This window comes from Opisthocomus hoazin, chromosome 11 (assembly GCF_030867145.1).
Source record: "Opisthocomus hoazin isolate bOpiHoa1 chromosome 11, bOpiHoa1.hap1, whole genome shotgun sequence".
Taxonomy (NCBI): domain Eukaryota; kingdom Metazoa; phylum Chordata; class Aves; order Opisthocomiformes; family Opisthocomidae; genus Opisthocomus; species Opisthocomus hoazin.
Window position 1 is genome coordinate 998,315 of NC_134424.1, and position 25,449 is coordinate 1,023,763.

At 56.2% G+C, this 25,449-nt stretch overlaps 1 protein-coding gene across 2 annotated transcripts in view; it reads right to left on the minus strand.

Moving 5' to 3' along the window:
- Window positions 1-1,686: 1,686 nt before the first annotated feature.
- The window catches only part of LMCD1 (LIM and cysteine rich domains 1), a 37,053-nt gene continuing 13,290 nt past the window's right edge, over window positions 1,687-25,449 (minus strand). For both annotated transcript variants that reach the window (XM_075432869.1, XM_075432870.1), the window contains 5 exons: window positions 19,953-20,041; window positions 17,257-17,512; window positions 11,122-11,469; window positions 4,441-4,656; window positions 1,687-4,001 (listed from right to left, as the gene is read on the minus strand). In XM_075432869.1, coding sequence (XP_075288984.1) covers window positions 3,843-4,001; window positions 4,441-4,656; window positions 11,122-11,469; window positions 17,257-17,512; window positions 19,953-20,041 — 1,068 coding nt within the window. In that variant the 3' untranslated portion in view covers window positions 1,687-3,842. The remainder of the gene's footprint in view (window positions 4,002-4,440; window positions 4,657-11,121; window positions 11,470-17,256; window positions 17,513-19,952; window positions 20,042-25,449) is intronic.

The window sequence follows — 25,449 nt, forward strand, 5'->3', positions numbered from 1 at the left end:
GGGGACACGCTGTGAAACCTGGGAGGGGGACAGTGACCCGATCGGAGCCGCTGTCCTCAAACAGCCTCTGCCTCTCCGCTGGCAGAACCCTCCCGAATCACACACAGAGGGGCCCTTTGTCTCCCTCAAATATTTCTCAAACAAACATAAAAGAGGGACCACAAATGAGCCAGCACTGCAAATATTTGTAGATTCGGATCAGTTAAGCTTCGAAATACTTCAGCGTGCCAAACGTCAGCGGAAAGGTGGTGGCTCCCCAGGCAGTGGTGGTCTTCTCTCTGCCCATGGGCTCTGCCCTCCCTGCCACGCTCGGGGCTGGGTCTGCATGGGGGGAGCAGGCGATGGACCCCCCGTGCCCGGCACAGCCCCGTGCAGCCCGGCCGGGTCCGGAGGCTCGTCCCCGGCGTGTGCCAGCCCGCGGCTCCAGCCGCTGGGTACTGGGGAGCAGAGCCCAACCCCCCCTCCCTGCCCCCTCCTGTCAGGGAGCTGTGGAGAGCGATGAGGTCCCCCCTCAGCCTCCTCTTCTCCAGCCTGAGCAGCCCCAGCTCCCTCAGCCGCTCCTCATGGGATTTGTTCTCCAGCCCCTCCCCAGCCTGGCTGCCCTGCTCTGGCCACGCTCCAGCCCCTCCATGCCCTGCTTGGGGTGAGGGAACCAAAGAAGAAGAATGACCATTTATAGGTCATTTAAAGGTATAGCTGCTGTCTGCATCGGGTGGGTTGTGGCCAGGATGGAAAATCACCGATAACTGAACTCAATCACCTGGAGACCCTACAAACTGCAGTACCAAGGGAGGCTCTTTGAGCTCTTCTGGCCCGCAGCAGACCAGAAGTCCTTCCTCCAGTAAGGGCTCCAGTAAGGGCTCCAGTAAGGGCTCTGGAAGTTACTGGGATGTTTCCCAGGGTAACTCGCGAGCTATTTGGGCTGGTCCCCTTGAGACTCCACGTTCACCCGCTGAGAAATCACAGAATCACAGAATGGTCGGGATTGGAAGGGACCTCTGTGGGTCACCCAGTCCAACCCCCTGCCCAAGCAGGGTCACCTACAGCAGAGAAATCCTTTGATTTGAAGTCAGTATTTCACCGAACTCGAAGGGAATTCTTGCGTGTGTGTGTGTGCACCGGTTCAAAGCACAACGCCCGATCACTGCGATGTCGTAGTCAACTCCTTTCCAACCGCTCTGTAAGCGCCGCGTTAACCAGGGATTCATAGCCGCTAAATCCCTGAGACTCTCTCTCTCTCTTTAAACTGCAGCACACCTTGAACTGCGCTCACCACATTCCTCCGACAGCACCCGCTGCGGTCTCAGCCCGGCTCCGGACCCAGCCGCACCCGGGCTCCTCGCTGGGAGCAGCGTGGAGAGCAGGGGGCCAGTCCGAACCTGGGGGCTCTGCGGGAGGGTCTCCCTGCCCCTCACGCGCTTCTTCCACTCTGTATAAATCATTTTCTGCTCAAAACCCCCTTTGACCTTGTATTCCATTTATTTAAGAAGTAACAGAGTGAACCTTGCTGGCGAACTCTGTAAGATCTCAATTTCTACATTTTCAGTAAGATCTTTTCTTGCAAAACCCAGCCCTGGGAGGACTCCGCCGCCCGCCACGGCAAACCCCACCCAGCCCACCCCGGGAGCAGACCGCGGCACGCCGTTGAGTCTTCTGTGATGGCAGCAGCTTAGTTAATAGTCTTTCACCTTTAAAAACTCCCTGTTTTGTTGATTTATTTACTTTTGCATTTCATTTTCTCCCGGACGCCTGTGCAGCCGCTGCGAACCTACCTCGCCGGCAGAGCGGAGGTCACCGGCTCTGTGCGCAGAGGGACGCTGCCCTCCCGCCGGGGACGCCTGTGCTGGAGCAGCGACTCGCAGGGGAGTCACACCGGTCCTCTCGCTGCTCGCACGGACTGCGGGCGCTTGTGGCTGCCTGAACACCGCGGGGCGTACAACAAGGATGTGTCTTTCTTTAAAAAAAAAGTTTACAAAGATGTGAAGACATTTCCCTTGTAACAAAACGAAGAAGAGGCGATAAAGCTAAGCACTGGGCTTTATTTTTCATTCCCACTCTACTTACAACCAACGCGCCTGTATCCGAGGCACCTTCACCATCCCTCGCACGACTCCAGGTCTACACCTTCCCTCTTGACCTGCAGCATCCGATGGAGCTGACAGCCGCGGCACCCAGCCACCCGTGCACTGCCCCGAGAGGGACCGATGGCCGGCCCCAGGAGCACGTACACCCTGCCCTGCAGCACGTGCCCATCACCCCCAGCCCGGCCGCCTCGGTCCCCCCGCGCTGCTCCCGCAGCAGCAGCTCATTTGCTTGCTTTAAACACCCCAGCGTGTCCAGGAACATCAGCCCCGCGGCGGGACGGGGCTGCCGAAGCGTGCGAGGCACCCGCACCCCCGTCCAGACGCGTCTTCACACCGCGTCGGCCTCAGCCACGCGCAGGCGGCGATGGACGTGGCCCGGCCTCCCCCAGCCCTCAGCTGCAGGGGAGTTTATCACAAGCAAGCCAACACCCACAGCACAGAGCACACCTTAGAGAGAACCCGGCGTCTTCTGTAGCAGAAAGCAAGCCCAGCAGTTGTGAGCTCCTTGCACGCTCACCCCTGCAAAAAAATATTCCAGTTCTCTGGCAAACCACGCAGACATTTAATATCAGAAAAAAGCTGGAGCACACAGACATCTGCCAGCCTGGGCTCTCTGATATTTTCAGTGACTACCAGAAGCGTCGCACGACTTGGGGAACAAACGCAATCAGCCGAGACTCAGTGCTGGACCCCGGGGGGTGTCACCCCCAGCAGATCCAAGAGGCGATGAGGACCCCCCCTTGGGACGGGAGAGCTGCGAGGCAGAGCCCAGGGCTGCCAGCTCTGGCGGGAAGGCACGGTTCCCAGTTCCTGGAGGGGTCACTGGCGAATTAGAGGGAAAAACTGGCACTGCAGCCTTCCAGGCACAACCCCCCCTCCAAGACAGCCTAGGCTGGAAAGCTGTTTCCCATAAAATCCCTGGTGAAGCCCAGCCGAAATCAAGGCCCGCGCTTTAAACGCTGAACGAGCTCCAGCGTGGTGGGAGCACAGTGCCGCGTTGTGGGAACGCGCGCCTGGGCTAACAGGCAGTCGGGGCAGCGAGAGCCCGGCCGGGGGACCTGCCCGGAACGCCTCTGCGTTCCAGCTTCAGGGCTAAGGCTCACACGGCTTGAGCCCGCCGGCTGCCCGCGGCAGAGCTGCACCCTTCCCTTCCCTTCCCTTCCCACCAGGGTGGAACCCATCGCCCTCGGCGCCAACTCCTTCTTTTGACATCTTTGTACACACAGGAGGAGAAAGCTACAGCTACGTGTTGCTGCAATTTTATATCATCTGCTTTCAGAAAGCAATCACCCGGGTTAATCAAACTCTTCACACCCATTGCTTTAGCAGTTGTCAGCAGCCTGTTAGCGTAAACTTCCAGTACGGATTTCAAACACCAGGAACAGCCCTCGCTTTGGATTGCTACTGACCACGACCGTAGGTTTAGTATGCCAAAGGTTACTTTTGAGATGTGTTATTTCCAAAAGAGTATTACAAGATCTGAGTCATAAGAAGCTTGGAGAGACTTCACAAAACCAGCCCAAGACAGAACCTCCTTTCCCGTCCCTCCTAGTCGGAGACGCCGCGTCCCTCCCACCCGCAGGCGTACGAATTTCCCTTGCTTCCTCCCCGAGGAAATAATCTCCTGCAAGCTGCACTGGATGCAAGGGGCCACCGAGTTGCTTGCAAGTGAATAGCCAGGCTCTGATATTTTTTAGCTTTCCCGTTCTCCCGCACGCGTCGGCTGGCCCCGGGGGCCCTCGGGGACCCGCTCCCCGCTCAGAGCCGCTTGCTCTTGCTGCAGGTCGCGCACAGGAGGCTGGCGTCGTGCAGGGCGAAGGGCTTCCCGGCCAGCAGCGTCTCGCACTCCAGGCAGGCAAAGTGCTTCTTGTGCCAGGCCCTGCCTTCCGCCTGCTGGTAGTCCTCCGAGAAGATGATCTGTGGGACAGACAGACAGACAGTTATCGATTCCCACCATCCCGCCCAGCCGGAGCACAGCAGGACAGCCAGCCCCGCACCTCCCACCGAGCCCACCACCCGCGGAGGCCAGGCTCCGGGCAGGGGGGGATGCAGGGCAGGGGACTGCTCCCGAGCAATTAAGCGAAAGTCACGGGCTGCAATTAAGCACTATAAACCCATCGGGCTTTAAACGCAGCTAGGGCTGGACTGCTGCTCCGAGACAGACACGGCGTAGCCAGCCGAGACTGCCACGAACCAGACAGAATCACAGAATGCTTTGGGTTGGAAGGGACCTTTAGAGGTCATCTAGCCCAACCTATCTGCAGCTAGCAGGGACATCTTCAACCAGACCCCAGAGGCATCCCGGAGGACGGCGAGCGGGTCGAGACGCGCGCCGGGGAAGCCGAGCAGCCCGTACCTCGTCGCAGCCGGCGCAGCGCGGGCGGAGGCTCTCGCAGTAGTGGCGTCCGCACCAGGCGGCCCCGCTCTTCCAGAAGTAGATGAGATCGACGAGGGGCTCGGCGCAGCGGCAGCAGACGAAGCACGCCGGGTGCCACTGCCGCGCGTAGCCGGCCCTGTCGGCGTACACCACCGGGCAGTCCCCCGGCACCGCCTGCTTGCAGGTCTCGCAGCGCTGCAACAGAGAGGCGAGGGGGGGTGAGCAGAGCAGCGACGTCCAGCGCACGGGACGCGCGTCGGCTCCTCGGACCTGCCGATGCATGGCGTCCTTTCGAGGAGCCGCTCTCAGCAGGAAGCGCGGTCAGCCAAACGGAACACCACGCTCCGCGAGCGCGCCCGCCACGCTTCCCGCGCCCAGTCTGCGGGACCTGCTGCGCTCCCGCCCGACGGCCCACGGCGCCCAGGAGGGCGGCGGGAGGGAAATGCTCACTGCCCCAGGCTGCCGAGCTGTTTGGCTTCGCTTGGTTCTGCCTGAGCTCGTGTTCTGTGAAGGGAAACTGGAGAATGCCACAGCCAGATCTTACAGCTGTACCAGCGTGGCAGGGACACCAAACACCAGCTTGGAACGAGGGTAGAGAAACCTCAGGTTTCTACAGAAGCGCAGGAGGGTGGAAGAGCAAGGACACCCTCCTGACACCCACCCTTCAGATATTTGTAGGCATTTCTAAGGTCCCCTCGCAGCCTTCTCTTCTCCAGGCTGAACAAGCCCAGTTCCCTCAACCTCTCCTCGTAGGGGAGATGTTCCAGTCCCCTCACCATCCTTGTAGCCCTCCGCTGGACTCTCTCCAGTAGCTCCTCATCCCTCTTGAACTGGGGAGCCCAGAACTGGACACAGTACTGCAGATGAGGCCTCACCAGGGCAGTGTAGAGGGGAAGGAGAACCTCCCTCGTCCTGCTGGCCACACTCTTCTTGATGCACCCCAGGATCCCATTGGCTTTCTTGGCACCCAGGGCACGCTGCTGGCTCATGGTTAACCTGTCGTCCACCAGGACGCCCAGGTCCCTCTCTGCAGAGCTGCTCTCCAGCAGGTCCACCCCAAGCCTGTACTGGTGCATGAGGTTGTTCCTCCCCAGGTGCAGGACCCTGCATTTGCCTTTGTTGAACCTCATCAGGTTCCTCTCTGCCCAGCTTTCCAGCCTATCCAGGTCACGCTGAATGGCAGCACAGCCTGCTGGTGTATCTACCACACCTCCCAGTTTGGTGTTGTCAGCAAACTTGCTGAGGGTACATTCTAACTCTTCATCCAAAGAGATGTCACCCCAGATCCTGTGCAAACGCTGACAGAGTGTCAAGTCATAATATAATTAAAAAGTCATAATATAATTAAAAATCATTATAAATACATATATGCCAGCCCTCACCTGGAATACTGTTTGCTTTCTCCCAGCCAGGTCCTTGGGCAGGTAAGGGCACTACCCAGCACCAGCTACACGCCCGGCCTCTGGGACCCCCCCCAGGCTAAAACCAACCTCCTCGAAAACCCCAAGGTCCCACAAAAACCCGTTACGACATCCTATAGTGCAGCAGCGCAGCGTGTCAGAGGTGTCAGTTTGCAGAGAGAGTCGCACTTGGCTCCTTCCTCCCTGTTTTTCAGTCTGTACGCCTATGCCTCTCTGCAGATCTCAGCACAGTGCTTTCAACTGATAACAGTCCAGAAAGACAGAGTTGGGTTTGGCTAATCTGAAGTACCCCGACGTGGCGTGGAGCAGCTCAGGCGTCGACAAGCTCCTCATAGGTGGGCAGAAGAGAGGAGAACAACATTTCTGAGCAGCAGGTAAACCCACCGTTCCCCAGCTGCAGGGGGGCCCCGGGGACGGGGCGGGACAGAGCGAGGGGACATCCAACGGCGTGTCCCCCAGAACACCACCCTGATGCCACCACGGCCCGGAGACCCTGTGCTGGGACTCCAGGACCCCTGGCCATCGGCCCTGCCTCAGCCCCAGCAGAGCGGCGGCAGCAATGGCCTCGCCGGGGGAGCGGGGTTTCTCCACGAGCTCCCCAAAGCCCCAAGCTAAATTCTAATTTCCCCACCGCATCCAGCCCCTTTTGCTAGGCCCTGCTATGAGCCCCCAAAAGACTATTCTTTGCATCTAGAGAGTTTTCTTAAACTTCTTTCTCCTTTCACAGCAGAAGGCCGCAGGTGAGCTACACCCACCAAGCAGGTCTCTTCTGTTCGCTGGCTTTAGGGTTTGTCTTGGTTTCTCCGTTTTAATTTTGGTTTAGGTTGGGATTTTTTTTTTTTCTTCACACAAGACAAGTCTTTCTAACATGCCACACATTTCACTATTGCCTCCACCTTCACTCAGTCTGGATTTTCAGTAGCTGCCCCACCGTCCTTGCAGTGGTCCCACCACGCTGGCGGACATCTCCTGTTCTACCAGCAAATCCCACCCAACGAGCGAAGGCGAGATGAGCAGCGCAGGAGGGGGGACAGAACGCTTCCCGACTCGGCTTTGTGGCGGGTCGGAAAGGGGAGCTGTCTGCTCACACCCCTCCTTCCATGGCGGAGGGCTGCAGAGGCACTTCCGAGTGCCCCCAGCCCCAGGCCAGCGAGGGGCTGGCCCAGCAGCAGCGGAGCAGGGCAGAAGCTATCTCTGGTCTCTGTGAGCCAGAACACAAGTGCTGAGGGGCTGGCAGGGCGCTGCGCCTGGCACAGCGACCTCGCTGTTGGCGCCGATGAATTCTGCACCCATGGCAGGGCCCGAGGCCGTGTTCCCCCCACGCCCCTGACACCCCCCCAGGACACCGGATTTGGGCAACTCGGGGCTCCAGAGAGCCCAACCCTGCCACTGCCTCCACGCTGGCACCGCCAGACCCATCCACCCCGGCCCTGCCTATCTTGTGAGATCTAACAGCGAGCACAAACACGAGCAGCTTTCCAACTCCCAGCTCAGGCTTCTTGCCAACAAGAACTGTTAAAATAAACAACTTATTTTGCCATTTGTCTCTACGGCAATTATTCACAGGGCTTTTCCTCCGCATCATGTAACTTCCACGCCCCTGCCAATTACACACTAATTAAAGAGTGGCTCTTAAAATTCAAGATTTAAACTTTCAAGATTTAAAATTTAAAAGCTTAAGATTTAAGCTTTTCCTCCGCATCATGTAACTTCTACGCCCCTGCCAATTACACACTAAAGTGGCTCTTAAAATTCAAGATTTAAACTTTCAAGATTTAAAATTTAAAAGCTTAAGATTTAAGCTTTTCCTCCACGTCATGTAACTTCCACGCCCCTGCCAATTACACACTAAATAAAAAAGTGGCTCTTCAAATTTAAGATGGGATTACGGCTTGGTACTCATTTTACGTCTCCATCGTGTAGGGAGAGGAGCGAAGACTTTACGAGCAGAGTTACCAGAGGTGTTGGCCAAAGAAGTGTCCCTTTCTCCTAAGCTTCTTCAAAGTTGCTCTCTCCACAGCAGGAGCTGCCCGGGCAGCCCGAGGCTCCCCCGAGCCCTCACTACATGGCTGGCCTCCAGCTTCTGGGACAACGGCCGAATTCGATCAACTGCTTCAGGATTTGATTTGATTCCAACACAGCAGCTTATGACAGCAGAAGAGCTTCCAGTTCTGGGAGGGTTAAAGATGATGTTATGCTCAGTGGAGAACGCTCAGCTCACAGGACAGACATACTACAGTGATGGGGCCCCTCTCCGCGGTCGAGAGGAGTTCAAAAAGCTGTTTGGGCTCAGATGCCGCTCTCCTGGCGATTTACCTTGGCCCTGTAGGGTTTCCTTCACACACCAATTTCAACACAGCTGGCCCGAGTGTGCAATAAGGGCTTTAACGCCCCGAGCACAGGGACCACACCAACACCCGAGGAAAGCATTCCCCTGTTTCTTGGGGCAGCACCGGTGCTTGCCTGGTTCATTCACTTCTAGAGCAAGGGCAGTGGTTCTTTGCTGTTCCCCCCCATCCAACCTTCATAAATCCACAGTTCAGACTCTCGCCTTGATCTGAACTAGGGTGAAGTCAAGCTGGGGTTAAGGGGTTTGGGATTCAAAAGATTCAGGTCTGTGTCCTACTTCTAATGAACTCGGTGAAGAAACATCACACAAACTGCTTGAGAATCAGGATCTCCACACTGAGCTATCCCACACTGTATTTCCCCCAGGCCTCCCAAACCAAAGGTGCCCGCATCTTCTCAAAGCGCCTTCGTCACTGTGTCAGTCCCGCAGGTCTCAGAGGGACAAACACGGTCCCCAGTGAGCAGAGCTGGTGGCACTGGGGACATCCCCTGCGGCAGCCAGGCTGGGTGAGCAGGTGCCCTGTTCCACACCCAGGCTTTAGGAGACGCTCAGGAGATGGTCACACAAGTGGAGAGGCACCTAAACCTCCACACCTGGAGCGTGCTGATCTACACCCCAACCCCGAATACACCACCAGCACCAGTACCCCCAGTGCCGCTGGCTTCGCGCACTTCGTTTCTCAGTCCCTGTACACCCACTCTCGGCCTTCGTACAGCTCGTTTTGCTCACACCTACTTTCAGCCTCACACAGACTGCACACTAGAGCGCTCCATCTCATTTTTCTACGGCAGAGCTTCTCTTCCAGTGCGGTTTTGTGAGAGCCAGTAGCCCTCCTGGAAGTTTCGCACGCTTCAGCCCCTGGGACACAGTCCACCCGTACCACAGAATCACAGAATCACAGAATCACAGAATAGTAGGGGTTGGAAGGGACCTCTGTGGGTCATCTAGTTCAACCCCCCTGCCGAAGCAGGGTCACCTACAGCAGGCTGCACAGGATCTTGTCCAGGAGGGTCTTGAATATCTCCAGAGAAGGAGACTCCACAACCTCCCTGGGCAGCCTGTTCCAGGGCTCCGTCACCCTCAGAGGGAAGAAGTTCTTCCTCGGGTTCAGCTGGAGCTTCCTCTGCTTCAGTTTGTGCCCATTGCCCCTTGTCCTGTCACTGGGCACCACTGAAAAGAGCTTGGCCCCATCCTCCTGACCCCCACCCTGCAGATATTTGTAGGCATTTATAAGGTCCCCTCGCAGCCTTCTCTTCTTCAGGCTGAACAAGCCCAGTTCCCTCAACCTCTCCTCGTAGTGGAGATGCACCAGTCCCCTCACCATCCTTGTAGCCCTCCGCTGGACTCTCTCCAGTAGCTCTTCATCCTTCTTGAACTGGGGAGCCCAGAACTGGACACAGTACTCCAAGGGCAGCTGCATCAGCCCCTGCACAGGGGCTCAACCCAAAGCGGGAGGTGTTCCGTTAGCGTGGGAAGCGGGAGGGCTCTCACCAGCACGGCAAGGAACCCCAGTGCTTCCCAGTACAGCAAGGAACCCCAGTGCTTCCCCAGTCTGCTGCGAGCCGAGCTGCACGGCGTGCTGGCCCAAGGGATCTCCTGCAGCTGCTTTTGAAGCGGTTCCATTTTTCAGCTAGTGCCGCTAGAAAAATGATGCTCTAACTACAGAGAATAACATCACAGTTATGTATTTATTTGGAAGGACAAGCTCGCAGTCTAAATAAACCCTCATCGCTAAGATGACTTTTATTAATGAGTTCAATAGAAACCTTCCTTTTTTGGCTATTTTTTTTAGCTTAAAATTCTTTGTCCAGTTCAGTATTTTGTTGCAATAGTGAAAAACTTTTACCATATCACTGGACTCTGAAAGTCAGATGCACGTTAACAGAAAAGGCCACAGCAGAGGGGAGACATTACCCAATATGGAACGAAATTGAAAACTGCTCTTCACATGTTACAATCTCAGTGCAGTAATGGCTAGAAAAATCTTGCTTTCAAAACACTCAGACACCATTTTTTCCCCCAGCTTTAAATCCTCTGCTGCAAGTCATCCTCTCAAGGGCCAGTACGAAACATTTTCACTCACCGTAGTTTATGATCAGCATTTGTTCAGCAACCACAACGGCCACTCCAGATGGCACTGGGAGAATATAAATCTAACAGGGTGTTGCGGAATCTCAACCATTTCCCTGTGGAACTGCGTTTTTCTGCCCAGAGACATGCGTGGTCTGTGCAAAGCTCCCCAGAGCGACTGCAGCCCTGGGAGCGCTACCTCCACGTTCACAGCTTCACGTTCACCAGGCTGAGCCACCACCTCCTCTCGCCCGCGGTCTGTCCCCTCGCACTGGCCTGGAAGCCTAGCTGGAAACACGGGCTCGCAGGAAAAGACTTCCTGATCTCCAGCACCTGAGATCTCCATCCAGGGAGATGCCGTGCCCACACTTTCAGAGCTACCAAGAATCCCAAGCTGAAATCGCTGGCTCCTACAGCTAACGGAAAGTTTACTGACCTCGGTGGTTCAGCCCAGCTTGCGCTGCGGAGGGAGGGAGATGGTGAAGAGGAGACAACCCCCCCACCCCGGGGCAGATGGACACCTCTGCTCAGCAGGGCTGGCAGGAGCACGCGAGGGGTCCCGCCGGGCTCTGTCACAGCGCTCGCTCTACCAGAGCAACCCAACGTCGCAGCACTGCGCCGGCAGTTTGACTGCGGCAGACTCAGCGAAGCCCACAGGAGCACCATGGTGAATGAGGAACAGACAGCCCTGGCTGGTGCAACCCCTTTCCCCCCTCTCGTTGAGACTGACCCCATCCCCCTGAAAGCTGCCCAAGCTGGGAGTGGAGCCGGGCTGGCCCCGTCAGCCCGTCCCACCATGGCAAAGCCCACAGCACTTACATAGTGCCCTGCCGCAGGGCTGCGCTCCGGGGCCCCGTTGGTGGACTCGGTGGTGGACTCGGTGGCTTTGCCGGCAGCGATGTCCTTGTCCTGTGGCTTGCCCTCCTCCTTCCCAGTGCCGCCCTGGCCTGGCAGTGCCACCTCCCCAACGCCCAGTGCCTCAGCCTTGTACTTCTTCACGAAGTCTTCCATCAGCTTCAGCTCGCCCTCGGCGAGGCCGCGGCACTGGGACGGGTCCTGGTCGTACAGCGGGAGTTGTCTCATCAGCTGCCGCCGGCGATAGTAGGCGCCGTCCGTCCCCGCCACCGGCTGCATCTCCTTCGGGATCAGCTCCATGTACTGCATGGCCTGGGATGGAGAGAGCACCGACGGTTACGCCGAGCCGCCCTCGGCACGGCAGCACCAGCGCTTTGCTCCGCGAGCCGACGCTCTGCTCGTAGGATGGAGCCGTGGCAGGACGCGCGTCCCTTCTCCCGAGCTGTCTGACACACCCTTCCGAAACAGAAAGCTGAACGTGCCCAGGCGCCAGCAGCAGCCAGGCCACTGCGCATCACTTCACCCTCAGAAAACAGGTGCGGTGGTTTTGATTTTGTTTCTTAAAAAAACACAGACTCCCCAGGAAAGCAAAGCAGCAAAGACTTGCTCTGCCAGTCTGCGCCCTGATCCCAACACACCCTCCCTTGCCAGCGCAAGCAGTTCCAGGCAGCTGGACAGCAAGGCTGCTGAAAAGACCCGAAACCAGGCACGTGCAGTCCCCAGACCAGCCGGGTTCCCGCTGCCCCGTGCCAGGCGCGGGAGCGCGCCGGGGAGCGGGTCGGGGTCTGCACCAAGAGCACCCCACAGCCCTCATGCGCTGCACGCAGCATCTTCTACAGTAAAAGATCCCCTTTTACCAATTAACAAACCCATTTTAATACAGGAAAACGCAGTCAGATAGCAGTTGAGTCTGTGTGCAACACTGACAGCCACCGACTCGCTGGAGAGAGTCCAGCGGAGGGCTACGAGGATGAGGAGGGGACTGGAGCATCTCTCCTACGAGGAGAGGCTGAGGGAGCTGGGCTTCTTCAGCCTGGAGAAGAGAAGGCTGAGAGGGGACCTTAGAAATGCCTCTAAATATCTGCAGGGTGGGGGTCAGGAGGACGGGGCCAGGCTCTTTCCAGTGGTGCCCAGCGACAGGACAAGGGGCAATGGGCACAAACTGAAGCAGAGGAAGCTCCAGCTGAACCCGAGGAAGAACTTCTTCCCTCTGAGGGTGACGGAGCCCTGGCCCAGGCTGCCCAGGGAGGCTGTGGAGTCTCCTTCTCTGGAGATATTCCAGCCCCGCCTGGCCGCGGTGCTGTGCAGCCTGCTCTGGGTGACCCTGCTTGGGCAGGGGGTTGGGCTGGATGACCCACAGAGGTCCCTGCCAACCCCTGCCATGCTGGGATTCTGGGATTCTGTAACTCCACCCAACTATTGGTTTTGCAGTAAAAGGAAAGTGTTTGGTCACTGATGCCCTGCAACAAGCAAAGCAAATGCCAAGAAACTATCCAAAACTGAGTCTCCTACTCAACCGGTCCCTAGCTTCACAGCAGGGTAAACGCTGGCTCACGCCGAGTTCTGAACGGTGTGGGACGGTGGGGTCTGCACAGTTAACAGCTTCTGGCCTGCAGCTGAAGGAAGGGAGTTCCCTGCTCGAGGCATTTTTCCTATTGTGGTGTGAGGAGCTCGGGGGCAGCCAGTTGGCTCTCTGCCATTCCCCGTACAGACCAGCATCCAGCTGCATGCGATTGGATTCTTACTTGGTCAGCATTTGAAGACTGCATTTTGAAAAGAGCAGAGATTAACTGTTTACTGCACACAGTCTGGCTCAGCGCGGCCTTTTAAATACAGGAACGTCTGCCCAACGCTGAACAACTCGTCACGCCCGTAAAAACTTCCGAGCCTGCTTCCACCTCGGCTACTTCCAGCCAGACAGCGAGGTTCCTGCCCCAAGATCTGCAGCAGCGATGGGTGAAGATTTAATGGAAGCAGGGCTTCTTCCCCGCTTCTGGCAGCGCACATGACGATATCGGGCATCACCCCTCAGCACTGTCCCTCCGTGCAAAGGGTGGGATTGATAGCCAGGAGTTTACCAGCCACGAACGCTCCGGCAGCGCGCCCGGCTGCAGCGAGAGCGCTCGCAGAGCAGTAACATGGTAGATCTCAATGGAAGAAACCCTTCATCCCCTCCAAACCTGCCAAGGCTCACGAACGCTTGTCCCAGAGCTAGGTGAGCAGCCCCGCACCAGCATGGGCGCGCGAAGGGTCCAGCACCAGCGCCAACGCCCTGTGCCGAAAGCCGGGGAGCGGAGCCGAGCCTCCAGCCGTGCTCAGCGGTACAGCTGGACGCGGTGGGATCTCGCTCCCCGACCAAGGGAGCGCTTAAAGCTGTAACTGCAGATGTCATAACCTGTGTCCAGAGAATAGATTAGGGAAAAAATTCAACCTCACACCAAAAACTGAAATGAAGGACGTCAAAAAGTTGTTTCTTCTGCGGCTGCCATGTAGTACTACAGTCCGATGCTTTCCTACGTTGCCCCAGCACAGATAACTGAGGAAGAGCATCGTAAGTTTTCAGTGTTAACTACTGGATTTTGCAGATATTCCATTCTCTGTTGTTTTCACTTCCCCCAAGGGCCCTGAATATCTGCTTCATAACTTCTCCAGACACAGCTTAATGAAAACACCCTCTGAACTTCCTATTATTGGACCATCCACTCCAGCACAACAATATCAGAAACAATCCCAACTTTCCAGCCTGCCTGCAGAAGGAAATCGCTGGAGCGAGGCAGTCAGGCACTAACAGCTTTTTGGCCCAAATCCCTTCTGAACTATCCCGAGAGTGGCCAACACCCAGCATTCCTCCTAGGAGTTTGTCAAGCTGATCTTCAAGCCAAAACTCATCAAGGTTGCCTTCAGATCTCCCGCACGCTGTTTACTTGAACCAAGCCATCTTCCAGGCGCTATATGAAGAGACTGAAAGCTTTCACAAAGCACGTGCCCTCCCAGCTGCTCCCCCCCCAGCACTGCCGGGCTCCCCAGTGCCCTCAGATGACCCCAAACGTGCCCTTGGATCACCCCAAAGGTGCTCGCGAGGGGCTACGGTGGGGTTCAGGCCCACAGAAGGAGCACGGGAGCTGCAGCGTCCAGGCACCCTTCGCAGCCGGCTCGCTGAGCCGGGAAACCCGGGTTTGTGATCACGCCTGGGCTGGGCAGCCCGCTGCGGGCACCGGGCCGGGTGGGAAGGGGGCCAGCATCGCTCTCCCCATCCCACACAAGCTCCCCAACTGCCCCCGGGACCCGCGGAAGGCAAACGGTGGTCAAACAAACATTCCTGCTCCCACAGGGAAGCGGCTGCTTCGGCAGGGGGGTTGGACTAGATGACCCACAGAGGTCCCTTCCAACCCCTACCATTCTGTGATTCTGTGACTCAGCGGCTGCGTGCGCGGGGGGCTCAGCCCCTCAAAGCCCGGTGGTCTGCTCCAGTCAGCACCACAGGCCCCAGCTGCATTCCCAGTACAGACTGCACGCCACCCCCAGTCAGCCTGTCCAAGGGGGGGGATGGCAACTGAGTTTTAAGAATAAATAATCCATCTGCCTCTTGGGCCTGCAGCTGCAATTCCACATTTGCTTCCCCAATTCTTCTTTAAAAAATCTGGTTGCAATTCTCAGCAGCTTTAACCTATTTGTTTAATTTGAAGAGCAAAAGCTGTCCACTAATGACAGCGTAGTATGTGATGTTTTCAGTACCACACCACAGTTAAAAGCCAGTTAAATACTTTCCCTCCAGAAGTGCTCTGCTAGCTACCACCTCCACCCGCCAAAAGCCACCTCCGTTCGCTCCCACAGGGCAAGGCTGCTCGTCCGGAGGGACACAAGGCACAGCAGGGACGCCGGGGCTGGGGGCTTCTTTCTGGATCCAGCCCCGGGCATGGGACCACGCTCCCCATCTCTCCTTTTTACCCCGAGTTCTCTTTACAAAACCTAAAGAAATATTTTTATTTGGACAGGACCACGCTCGGCTGCAAGGAAAAAAATCCCCAGCCGCAGTGCCGGATCTGGGAGGGGTTCCTCTGGCAGCAGCGATGGCAGAGCTCATGCCCACGCAGGCAGGATGCTCCCAGCCGCAGAGCTTGGATTTTGGGCTGGCACGCCTCGGCACGACGGGCTTCCCTGCGGGACGGGGCTGCACCGGGAGGGTCCCTGGGCACAGGGGCTCCAGCCCACGGCTGCGCTCGGTCACCCGGGGCCATTGCTCAAGGATGGTTCCAGCAGGAGATGGGGACCCCAAGGCACAGCCGCCCAGCTGCCCACCCAGCACCCCGCTGCCCACCACCACCACGAGGAGCTGAACCCTTTCCCGCTCCTCTGCCTGCCCAGCAAACCTGAGCTGAAATTAAAGAGGATGACGAAGAGGTCAAGCCACAGAGCAAGCAGTGCCAGCACGCTGCTTTGGCTGCGCTGCGGTGTTCCTGCGGACACTCGCCCGGGGCTGAGGCGATGCAGCCGTCAGCGGGAAACAAGGCTGCGCTCTGGGGAGATTTAGGGCCGTTCTGTGATTTATGGAGGCACAAGTGAGCACTATTCACACTCCTGGTTAGTAAACCTGGGATGCCAGGCCTATTTTAAATCCAAGATTTTAATGACTACCTCAGAAAGCAAAGAAAATAATTACTATATGAAAGTTGACAGCTACTTTACCACTATCATGAAAGTCCATTTTTGTGACAGAATAACTCACACACAGCACTGGATTTAGAGGCAATATTACCTCTTTCCACATTGATTCCTCAGCACAGGGCTGGAGCTGGAGCTGTGGGAGCGGGGCCAGAGGAGGCCCCAGCAATGACCCAAGGGCTGGAACCCCTCTGCTGGGAGGAAAGGCTGGGAGAGCTGGGACTGCTCAGCCTGGGGAGGAGAAGGCTGCGGGGAGACCTGAGAGCAGCTGCCAGGGCCTGGAGGGGCTGCGAGAGAGATGGAGAGGGGCTGGGACAAGGGCAGGGGGTGACAGGACAAGGGGCGATGGCTTTAAACTGAGAGAGGGGAGATTTAGATGAGATCTAAGGAAGAAATTCTTCACCCTGAGGGTGGTGAGGCCCTGGCCCAGGCTGCCCAGAGAAGCGGTGGCTGCCCCCTCCCTGGCAGGGTTCAAGGTCAGGTTGGATGGAGCTCTGAGCACCCTGGGCCGGTGGAAGATGTCCCTGCTCATGGCAGGGGGGTGGAACAGGATTATCTGTAAGGTCCCTTCCAGCCCAAACCATTCTGTGATTCTATGATTTAATTTCTCTGCTTTTGAGACAGACTGAAGCATAATTTCCCCGAAGTGTTTGCTGAAAAAACCCCATCCAGGTCAGTGGAAGTGTCCCAGCGAGCTACCTCCGCCTGCGCGGCTGGTCTGGGGACAGGCTCGCACCCACGTTTGGAAGAGATCAGACTCAACAAGCAAGGCAGAACCTCCCTCCCCAACAGGGAGGTCAAAGCCCAGGGCAACTCCTCCTGCCCAAGTAAACCACCCAAGCAACTCGTCTCCACTGCTGCTCCCAAGAAGCCCAGTCCAGACCCATGTTCCCTTAGAAGCCTGGAGATGGGTCTCAGGGGTTAACTCACTGTCCTTGTCCCTGTCCCAGGGTTTGCACAGCTTTCTCCCTCCTCGGTGCCCTCCCAGGGCTGTTCAGGGAGAGGAGCAGATCCCAGCCCAGACACCCCGAGAAGGCCTGGAGCTTCCAGCTGTGGGTTTTGGAGCGTGCAGACGCCTGCGTGGGCTGCACAGGCGTGGTACAACTGGCAGGACAGCAGAGATGGGATCTCTCCTCAGCAATGTTTTTACTGGACACGAGCTTTACCAAAGCAGCAAGCTTTCTAGTCGCAAAGCCCATTAAGACTTCTCCCAGAAATGTAAGCAAACCTATAAAAACGCAAGGGCAATCCATCCCCCTCTCCTACCTATTCTGGTTATTTACGCAGTTTTCCAAAATACGAAGTGTTGCACACATTTTCGCTCTCTGAGGCAAACCATATGTTTCACTATTTTCCCCTAACAACTTTATTCCAGAGCTGAATTAAGTCCTCCATTAAGCGACACAACCGCCCGCGAAACGCGCCGCGGGTTCTTACCAGCTTCTGGGTGAGCCCCGGGGGAGCCCACTCGTACGTGATGGTGTCAAAGGTGGGGTCTTTCCGAGAGACGATGGGGTTGGTGATGATCATGCGGTTCCTTTTGTAAATGCGAATGCCGTCACCTCCTTTCACCCGGGCGGTGAGCGTGGCATACTTGGAGTCTGACAGCAGGCGCCCAATTTTCCGATCATCCTCCACGTCCGAGCTCAGGCTGTGATCCTCCTGGCTGCATTTGCACGACTTGCAGATCTTCCTGTGGGTGACAAGCAAGGTCAACGTGAGCTGGGCTGTGGGAGGCACGCGATCATCAGCCTCTTCCAGAGGTTAAACTCAGACCAGGGTTATGAGCCATGTGTGGGAACTCGGCACGATTCACTGAGTGCTTTGGGTTGGAAGGGACCTTTAGAGGCCATCTAGCCCAGCCCCCCTGCTGTCAGCAGGGACATCTTCAACTGGGTCAGGTCACCCAGAGCCCCGTCCAACCTGACCCTGGATGTTTCCAGGGATGGGGCATCTCCCACCTCACTGGGAAACCTGGGTCAGTGCCTCACCACCCTCAGCATGAAGAATTTCTTCCTCATATCTCATCTAAATCTCCCCTCTTTCAGTCTAAGGCCATCGCCCCTTGTCCTGTCACCCCCTGCCCTTGTCCCAGCCCCTCCCCAGCTCTCTCGCAGCCCCTCCAGGCCCTGGCAGCTGCTCTGAGGTCTCCCCGCAGCCTTCTCCTCCCCAGGCTGAGCAGCCCCAGCTCTCCCAGCCTCTCCTCCCAGCAGAGGGGTTCCAGCCCTCGGATCATTGCTGGGGCCTCCTCTGGCCCCACTCCCACAGCTCCAGCTCTGTCCTGAGGGCTCCAGAGCTGGATGCAGGACTCCGGGGGGGTCTCAGCAGAGCGGGGCAGAGGGGCAGAACCCCCTCCCTCGCCCTGTGCCCACGCTGCTGGGGATGCAGCCCAGGGCACGCTTGGCTGTCGGAGCTGCCAGCACACCCTGCCGGGCCACGTCCAGCTTCTCCTCCCAGAGGGACCGGCAGTGGCACAGAGCAGAAAGCTACCAACCCCCAAGTGCTGTCCCCATGCGACAGCGGCCGCGGCAGCGCTGACAGACCACTGCCTCCCACCCACCGCTGCCCACCAGCTCTGCAAACCCCTCCAAGCAGCACTAAGCCTCCCACCCTCACCAGGCCCCTGCAGCCAAGCGCTAGCCTTGCCTCTTAGAGCCTCACGTGCCATTAGAAAAGTGACTGCTAAAGGAGGAAATGATACTTAAGTGTCTATCGTTTTAATTATTAATGGCTATAAATCATAAAGATAATTCCATAAGGCCACTCTCTGCTGGCCATTTCCCACCAAATGCTAATAGCAGAGACGAAAAACCGACTCTGATGCAAGCCCCAGCAGGATCCTGGAACAAGCGTGATTCAAAGCAGCCTTCAACTGAGTCAATTAAAAGAGCAGCAATTCAACCCAACGAGCATTTTAAAGTCTGGATTTCCACACAGCTGAGGTATCGAGACTGGGAACGGGAGGCCGCAGGACACGACTGCGTGCTGCCCTCGTGACGGCTCCGGCAGCGCCGAGAGCACGGGCAGCCTGCAGGCTCCTGCACACCGCTGCCCGGGACCCCGCAAACGGGGGGCCTCCGACCCACAGGAACCAGCCCAGCGTTCTGCGAGACACCCTCGGAGGGCGTTAATTCTTTTTTAATTAATGACATCTGGGTAGCCCCCTTCCATTTCAAAGCCCCCTTTGTTGCTCCTGTTTTGGTCTGTGAGCAGACAGAGCAGGGCAGCAGCTCACAGCCCCCCTCCCCCAGAGCAGTACCCGTCTGCTCCCACCAGCTACCGATGTCGGTGGCTGCTTACCTAAAGTAGTGTTTTCAAGAGGAAAAACTGAAAACAAAGCATCGAACACCAAGATGTTCCTGGCAGTACGCTCAGGGCAGCCGGCAGCAACAGCCACGCCGGGCTGCGGAGCAGGACGCAGCACCGAGCCCTCGCCAGCTCTGCACCCACGCTGGCCCGCAAGGACGGGGTGACAGCCAGGAGCTCGGCACAGCTCCCGCCGACAGCACTGGATTATCCTTTCGGTCAGCATTTCCCTGCCCCCACAGCAAGGCCACGTTTGTTTTCGCCAGCCCATTTCCACGCCGTGCGACGGGCAGAGGGGCTGTGCTCCGGCGGGGGCTCGCGCCACGCACAGCAGCTCTGGCACCGTGTCCCCATCCTGGCGTCCCACTGAACGCCACCAACCACGCCGGGCTGTGCTGGGGACGGCACCATGGCAGGTGAGACCTTCCTGCAGGCTGGGCCATCTCTCCCTCTGGCTTTCGGCTCTTCCCAAGGCACAGCTCGGTGCTGAGACCTGCGCCCAACCTCGCAGAGAAAGCCTCAATTCCCAGGGAGCAAGCAGGGTTAGGGGAAAAAACCCCACTGCACGAGAGCCGCAGCTCAATTTAAGCACCTGGGTGAGATTTTAACTCAAAATAGAAGAGCAGGACCAGCAAGGGCGGGGGAACGGAGACCAGGGAGCACAAGCATCTTCTCAGCTCAGCAGTGGCCCTCTCCAGGGAGCACGTCCTCTCCGCACCTCCCACCACTCCTCCAGTGCTCTGCTGTTCTTTGCACGGAGTCACCGGGGTCCAAATATCGACAGGACCAAAGGGATGGTGTCAGGGCAGGGCTTGCCAAGATGTTACCTCCAGGAATGCGGCTCAAAGCCCGCGCACGTCCCTCTGCAGCGCAAACAAGGCACACCTCTTCCCGACGGCGGCTGGCTCACCGACATCTGGAAAAGAACAGGACACCAGAGTTGGAAAGGCTTTATCCTCAAAGATCACCCGAGACCAGAGTACCGAGTTTTGTCCTTCAGACGTTGATTCTTCAGCCATGCCTGATGTCCTGCGAAGCCTCAAACCTCCCAAAATGCTATTTGGACACTGCCCATGCAGACTTACTACAAGTTTACTCAGGGATGCTTGGGGTGAAGGTTTTCACCTTAAAGTGCGCAAAGATGGCACGTTTGTAACGGCATGGGGGAGATGGCACATCAAACAGTGACCACACACTGGACAGCCACCTCAGTCTCACACACAGGTGCCTGAGGTCTCATTAAAAGGCCATTTTCCCTCAGCTTATATATTCTAGATGAATCTGTGCAAGTCAGAAGTTTCACGCAGCGAGACACGGAGGTGCATTGCCATGGCCTGACGCTAAACTTGCTTTACTGCAGCTTGGACCTCCTTGGTCTTTCTGCTCCAGCGTATTTTGGGAACACGGCATGTTTCCACGCCTCTGGTGATGGGTTTTAGTGGTGGTTTCCACAGTGAACAGGAAACCATGGCAGGGAAAGGCCCCAAGGAGGATGAGGTTGTGCTGTGCTGTCTGCTGCTCGCTGAAAACAGAAGTCAGTCGCTTGCACCGATGGGTGCTCACTGCTGCACAGGGACGCTCCTACTAACCTCCCAACAGGAGACAGTAACATTGAAAATAAACCTCTTTTAGTGTTTGTGCCATGGATTTATCAAACGTGGCTCTTCGAATGTGAAGAATGCAGGAGGGAACGACGGGAGACAAAACCAAAGTACTGCGAGAAGCAGCAGGGAGAAGTGACTCCACGGACGCTGAATTTATCTCAGCCTGGCTGTTTTTACAGAAACTCGCAGACTCCTGTCCAAAAGACAACTGTTCCCCGTAAAAGTGGACGGAAGGAAAACAAGGGCAGTCCCACGGCCAGGACACACACCCAGCAGAAGCAATGGCAGCATCACAGGAGCTTCGCCCCGTCTCGGCAGAGCTGACCCTGCGCAGCCAGAGACCAAACTGCAGGGTGGCCGCCCACCTCCGCAGAACCCCGATGCCTTCAGTCCCCAGAAGCACTGCAAAGTGCCTGTCTCCTGCAACCTTCTGACCCCTCAGGACCTCGCAGCCTGCATTTTCTGTCAAGGTTTAACACAGACAGGTGTCAACACCATGTCCTTTTTTGGTGCTTCGTTTTTCATCAGGTTTTTGCAGACCTTTAATCCCTCTCGAGATGCAGACTAGTTCCAGGCACTGACTCTCCACGGGTGCATACACGTTCAGAGCCCATCAGGGCAGTTACGGCTGCAGAGGTTTCTGCTGCTGGAGAAGGATGCTGCCTGCCCATGCAATCTTCACCTAGCCCACGTGTTTTCCTGTGTTATGATAGTCCTTCCCGATGCCATCCTACGCTACTTACATCAATATTGTTAGGGCTGCTCCTGCCCCAGCTCCTCTCCCACTCAGCAGCCTGCAGCCCTTGTCTGTGCCCCCCACCAGCCCCATCCTGCTGACCCCCGCAAGGCACCGTGCTCCCCGGCTTCCCCCGGCCGTGGGCAGAGGCCACAGAATCATGGCAGGGTTTGGGTTGGGAGGGACCTTACAGCTGATGCTGTTCCCACCCCTCTGCCACAGGCAGGGACCCCTGCCACCAGCCCAGGGTGCTCGGAGCCCCGTCAGCCTGGCCTTGCCAGCACTGTTTGCAGGCAGCGGGATCAGCAGCGGTGAAGGGCAGAGGCTGCTCACACAGCGTGCGTCTGGGGGAACGCGCTCAGCTCCTTCACGCTGCAGCGCTGTGGGGGGATAAAAACAGATTCCCCTTTGAGGAGGCTCTGCAGGGACCCTGCACGGGTGGCCGGGCACCGCAGGCAGCGGCTTGGTGGTGACCAGCCCTAAGCTCTGCCCAGCTCCGCAAAGCCAGCGACGACGCCGGCAGCCGCTCCGTCCTCCCGCTCGCTCCCTGATCCACCCATCCCGCTTCCAGCACCAGCTCCCGGGATCCTCAAAGCTCCCGCACGGACCTGGGGCACCCCGAGGTCTCCTCTGACATTCACACTCACATTCTGCAGCGTTCAAGAGGAAAAGGTTGTTTGATGGCACTCAGTTAAGCAAAGACGTTTAATTGACCTGGCGAACCCAGTGTTGCTGATAAGGGAGAAGCTTTTACACATGGATGGTTCTAGAAACAGACAGATGCTGCTTTGCCATTTGCAAGGTAGACGACAAGCCTTTACTTGCTTTTTTTCCACACAGAACTATGAAGTGCCCACACGAGGCTGCTCATCCTTGAGGGCAGCCCGGAGCATAGGAAATGGCCCAGTTCAGCTCCCTCTGCCCAAGGGGCTGCTGCTTCACTCGTGCCTCAGCTTTCGTACCTGGAAAAACTGCAGGTGAAAAATGAGATCTTGAAGCCAGTGAAAGGACCTCTCACCCTGAGAATTCATAAAAATACATCTTAAAAATGGTCTTAATGGGCACACACACTCCACCCTGCCTCTAATACCCAGAAAAACAGGACATTTTTGATTCTCCAGCTACGTGCCAGCTCTCCAGAAGAGATCAAGACCTTTAAGGTTCCAGCACAGACCACCTACAATCTTGCCAGTTCCAGAACCGTGTGCTAGATACCTACTGGCTGATGGTTTTTTTTAACTGACTCTGATCTTAACGAGTCAGACAGAAGCTGAGCATAGTCAAGGGACTATGAATGGTTGTTTACTTAAAATACAAACATCTGGATTAGACAAACTCATCTGGGAAAGCTTCATTACATACTAGGGGAAAAGCAAAGGGAAAAGTGTTGTCAGTAACAAGCACCAGCGTGTGAAACCCCCCAACCAACCCAACACTTCACAGTCCAAGGAAGCATCAGTGCAGGAGCTCGCAGACACTGGGGGGACCACCAACCTGTGACCCCCACAGCGCTTTATAAACCCAGCATTTCACTTGGTTACTGCAGTGTTAACAAGCCCCTTTCTTGGTAATTGTATTCAACTTGGTAATTTCTTCTACTTGTCCAAACATGACTTCTGCTTCACGTCCCAGGTTCAAGTTTAATTGATGATGTTAAGGGCTTTTTACTCAGTCTAAACCCCATGGAAGTACCTACTGAGTCTCTAGACCACCCTCATTCATGCTCTCCAAAGTGGGCTGGCACTACCCATCACCCCAGTTAGCTGCAGGATCTGTGTCCAGGTTGCTAGATCCGTTTTAGATATCTACCCAACTCCAGACACTGCCAGGTGATGGCTCAGGCATGACTGTCCCTTGCCAAGGGCAGGGTGAGCATCCTGAAGCCTACCAGCTGGCAGAGCCGGGCCTCAACAGCTGGTGACCTGCACTACCATGGACCAACTCACAACTGGATGGACAAGCCTAAGCAGTGCTCCTGACCCAAGGGACACCCTGTGGCACAGGTCATCCCTGTAAGGCTTACTGGACACATTAATGGATCACATTTAGAATCACAGAATCATAAAGGTTGGAATAGACCTCCAAGATCATCAAGTCCAACTGTTAACCCAATGCCACCACACCTGCTAATCCACATCCTCAAGTGCCACATCTACACGTTTTCTGAACACCTTCAGGGATGGGGACTCCACCACTGCCCTGGGCAGCCTGGTCCAATTTTATCATATATCCAACCTAAACCTCCCCTGATGCAACTTGAGGCCATTGCCTCTCGTCCTATCGCTGGTTACTTGGGAGAAGAGACCAATGCCCACCTCACTACAACCTCCTTTCAGGCAGTTCTAGAAAGCAATAAGGTCTCCCCTCAGCCTCCTCTTCTCCAGACTGAACAACCCTGGTTCCTTCAGCTACTCCTCATCAGACTTGTTCTCCAGACCCTTCACCAGCTTCGTTGCCTTTTTCTGGACACGGTCCAGCTCCTCAATGTCCTTCTGGTACAAAGGACCCAAAACTGAGCACAGCACTCGAGGTGTGGCCTCACAAGTGATTCCATTCAATACGGCAAAGTCTCAGCTCTTCTCTTAAACTGGCCTTACTGATCCATTTGAAGAATGAACAGGTTGGCGTTGAGAGGACATCCTTGCCTCTGGGTTACACAACAAAAGCTGAGGATCCATTCCCTCAAGATAAAACTAAGGAAGTCCTAGCTATTACTTTTGGCCATATAGAGCTTCAGACATGCGCAGCAGACCTTGACACCAGCCCTCCCCTTTGTGCATTGCCCTAGCCAAGACCAGACCACACACCTCTGCAAACAGGAGCTCCAGCTCTCCCTGGGAACTCCAGTTTGCAGGTGTCAGCGGCACGAGGCTCCTCACCACACAAGCTAGCTGCAGGTCTGGAGCTATTAGAAAACATATGGGGGAAACTGAAAATTGAGAGGCTCTTCAGCGTGACGCACAGCTCCCTATATGGCTCAGGTTTCTCTGCCCTTGGAGGTGCAGGTCTCCAACCTCCACGTGGGGACAGGGCACTCGCCCACCGACTACTGCCCTGCCCCACAAGCTCAGACCCCTCCGGGCAGCGTCTCCTCATGACACCTCAAAGCACAGCCACTTCTACTTGGACAACAGCATTATTCCTCGCTCCCTCAGAAGCGGAGGGAGGTTTGGGCCACTCATTTCCATCTCTGTGCAGGAGCCAAACACAACAGGCGCCGCTGCCTGTGTTTTGGGCTGGCTGGCCGGCAGGACGTCCTGCCCAGATATGGAGCTTCTCCTCACAGCTCCACTCTGGCCCCTCAAATATGCATAAAAGGAGATTTCTTAAAAAAAGATACACAAGACGCTGCGAAAACCCAAACCCAGTAAGATAATGTGAAACAAATGCTCCCTGACTATCTTAGACTCCACCTATGCCCAAGCCCATCTGGTAACATCAGTGTTAAACAAGGAGATACTGAAGTTTAAGATAAAGAGTTTGAAGACATTTGTAATGCCCTTAAAAAAAGCCTGTGCCAACAAACTGCTTGGAAGAAAAGCAAATTCTGCTCACCATGACCAGATATACAACGCATTTTAAGATTTCTCTTTTGGCTCTTTGCATCTTCTAGCATTCTTGCTATTAAATGAGAGAAAGCAAGGCAGTGCAGAGGAAATTCTTAGGTAGTGAAATGATAGGAAATTGAGGCCACTCTACCCACAAAAACATCTCTGAACAATCTCAGGAATACGCCAGTAATACCATGGTTGACTATTACACTGGCCAAAGGCATGGCCATCCTAGACACTGGCAAGTCCGCTCAGTGGTTGGGAAACTGAAAGCCTATAACGATAAGCGACAATGAAAAACTCCAGACATGGCTCCATCTTGGTTTAGAGTTTAAGGGCTCCTTTGGAAACTAGCACTGAGCTTCCAATGCAGGTCTGGCGAGCTAGATCCCCAGTTGGAAGTGACCAGCAGGTCAGGGTCCAGCTCCACCAG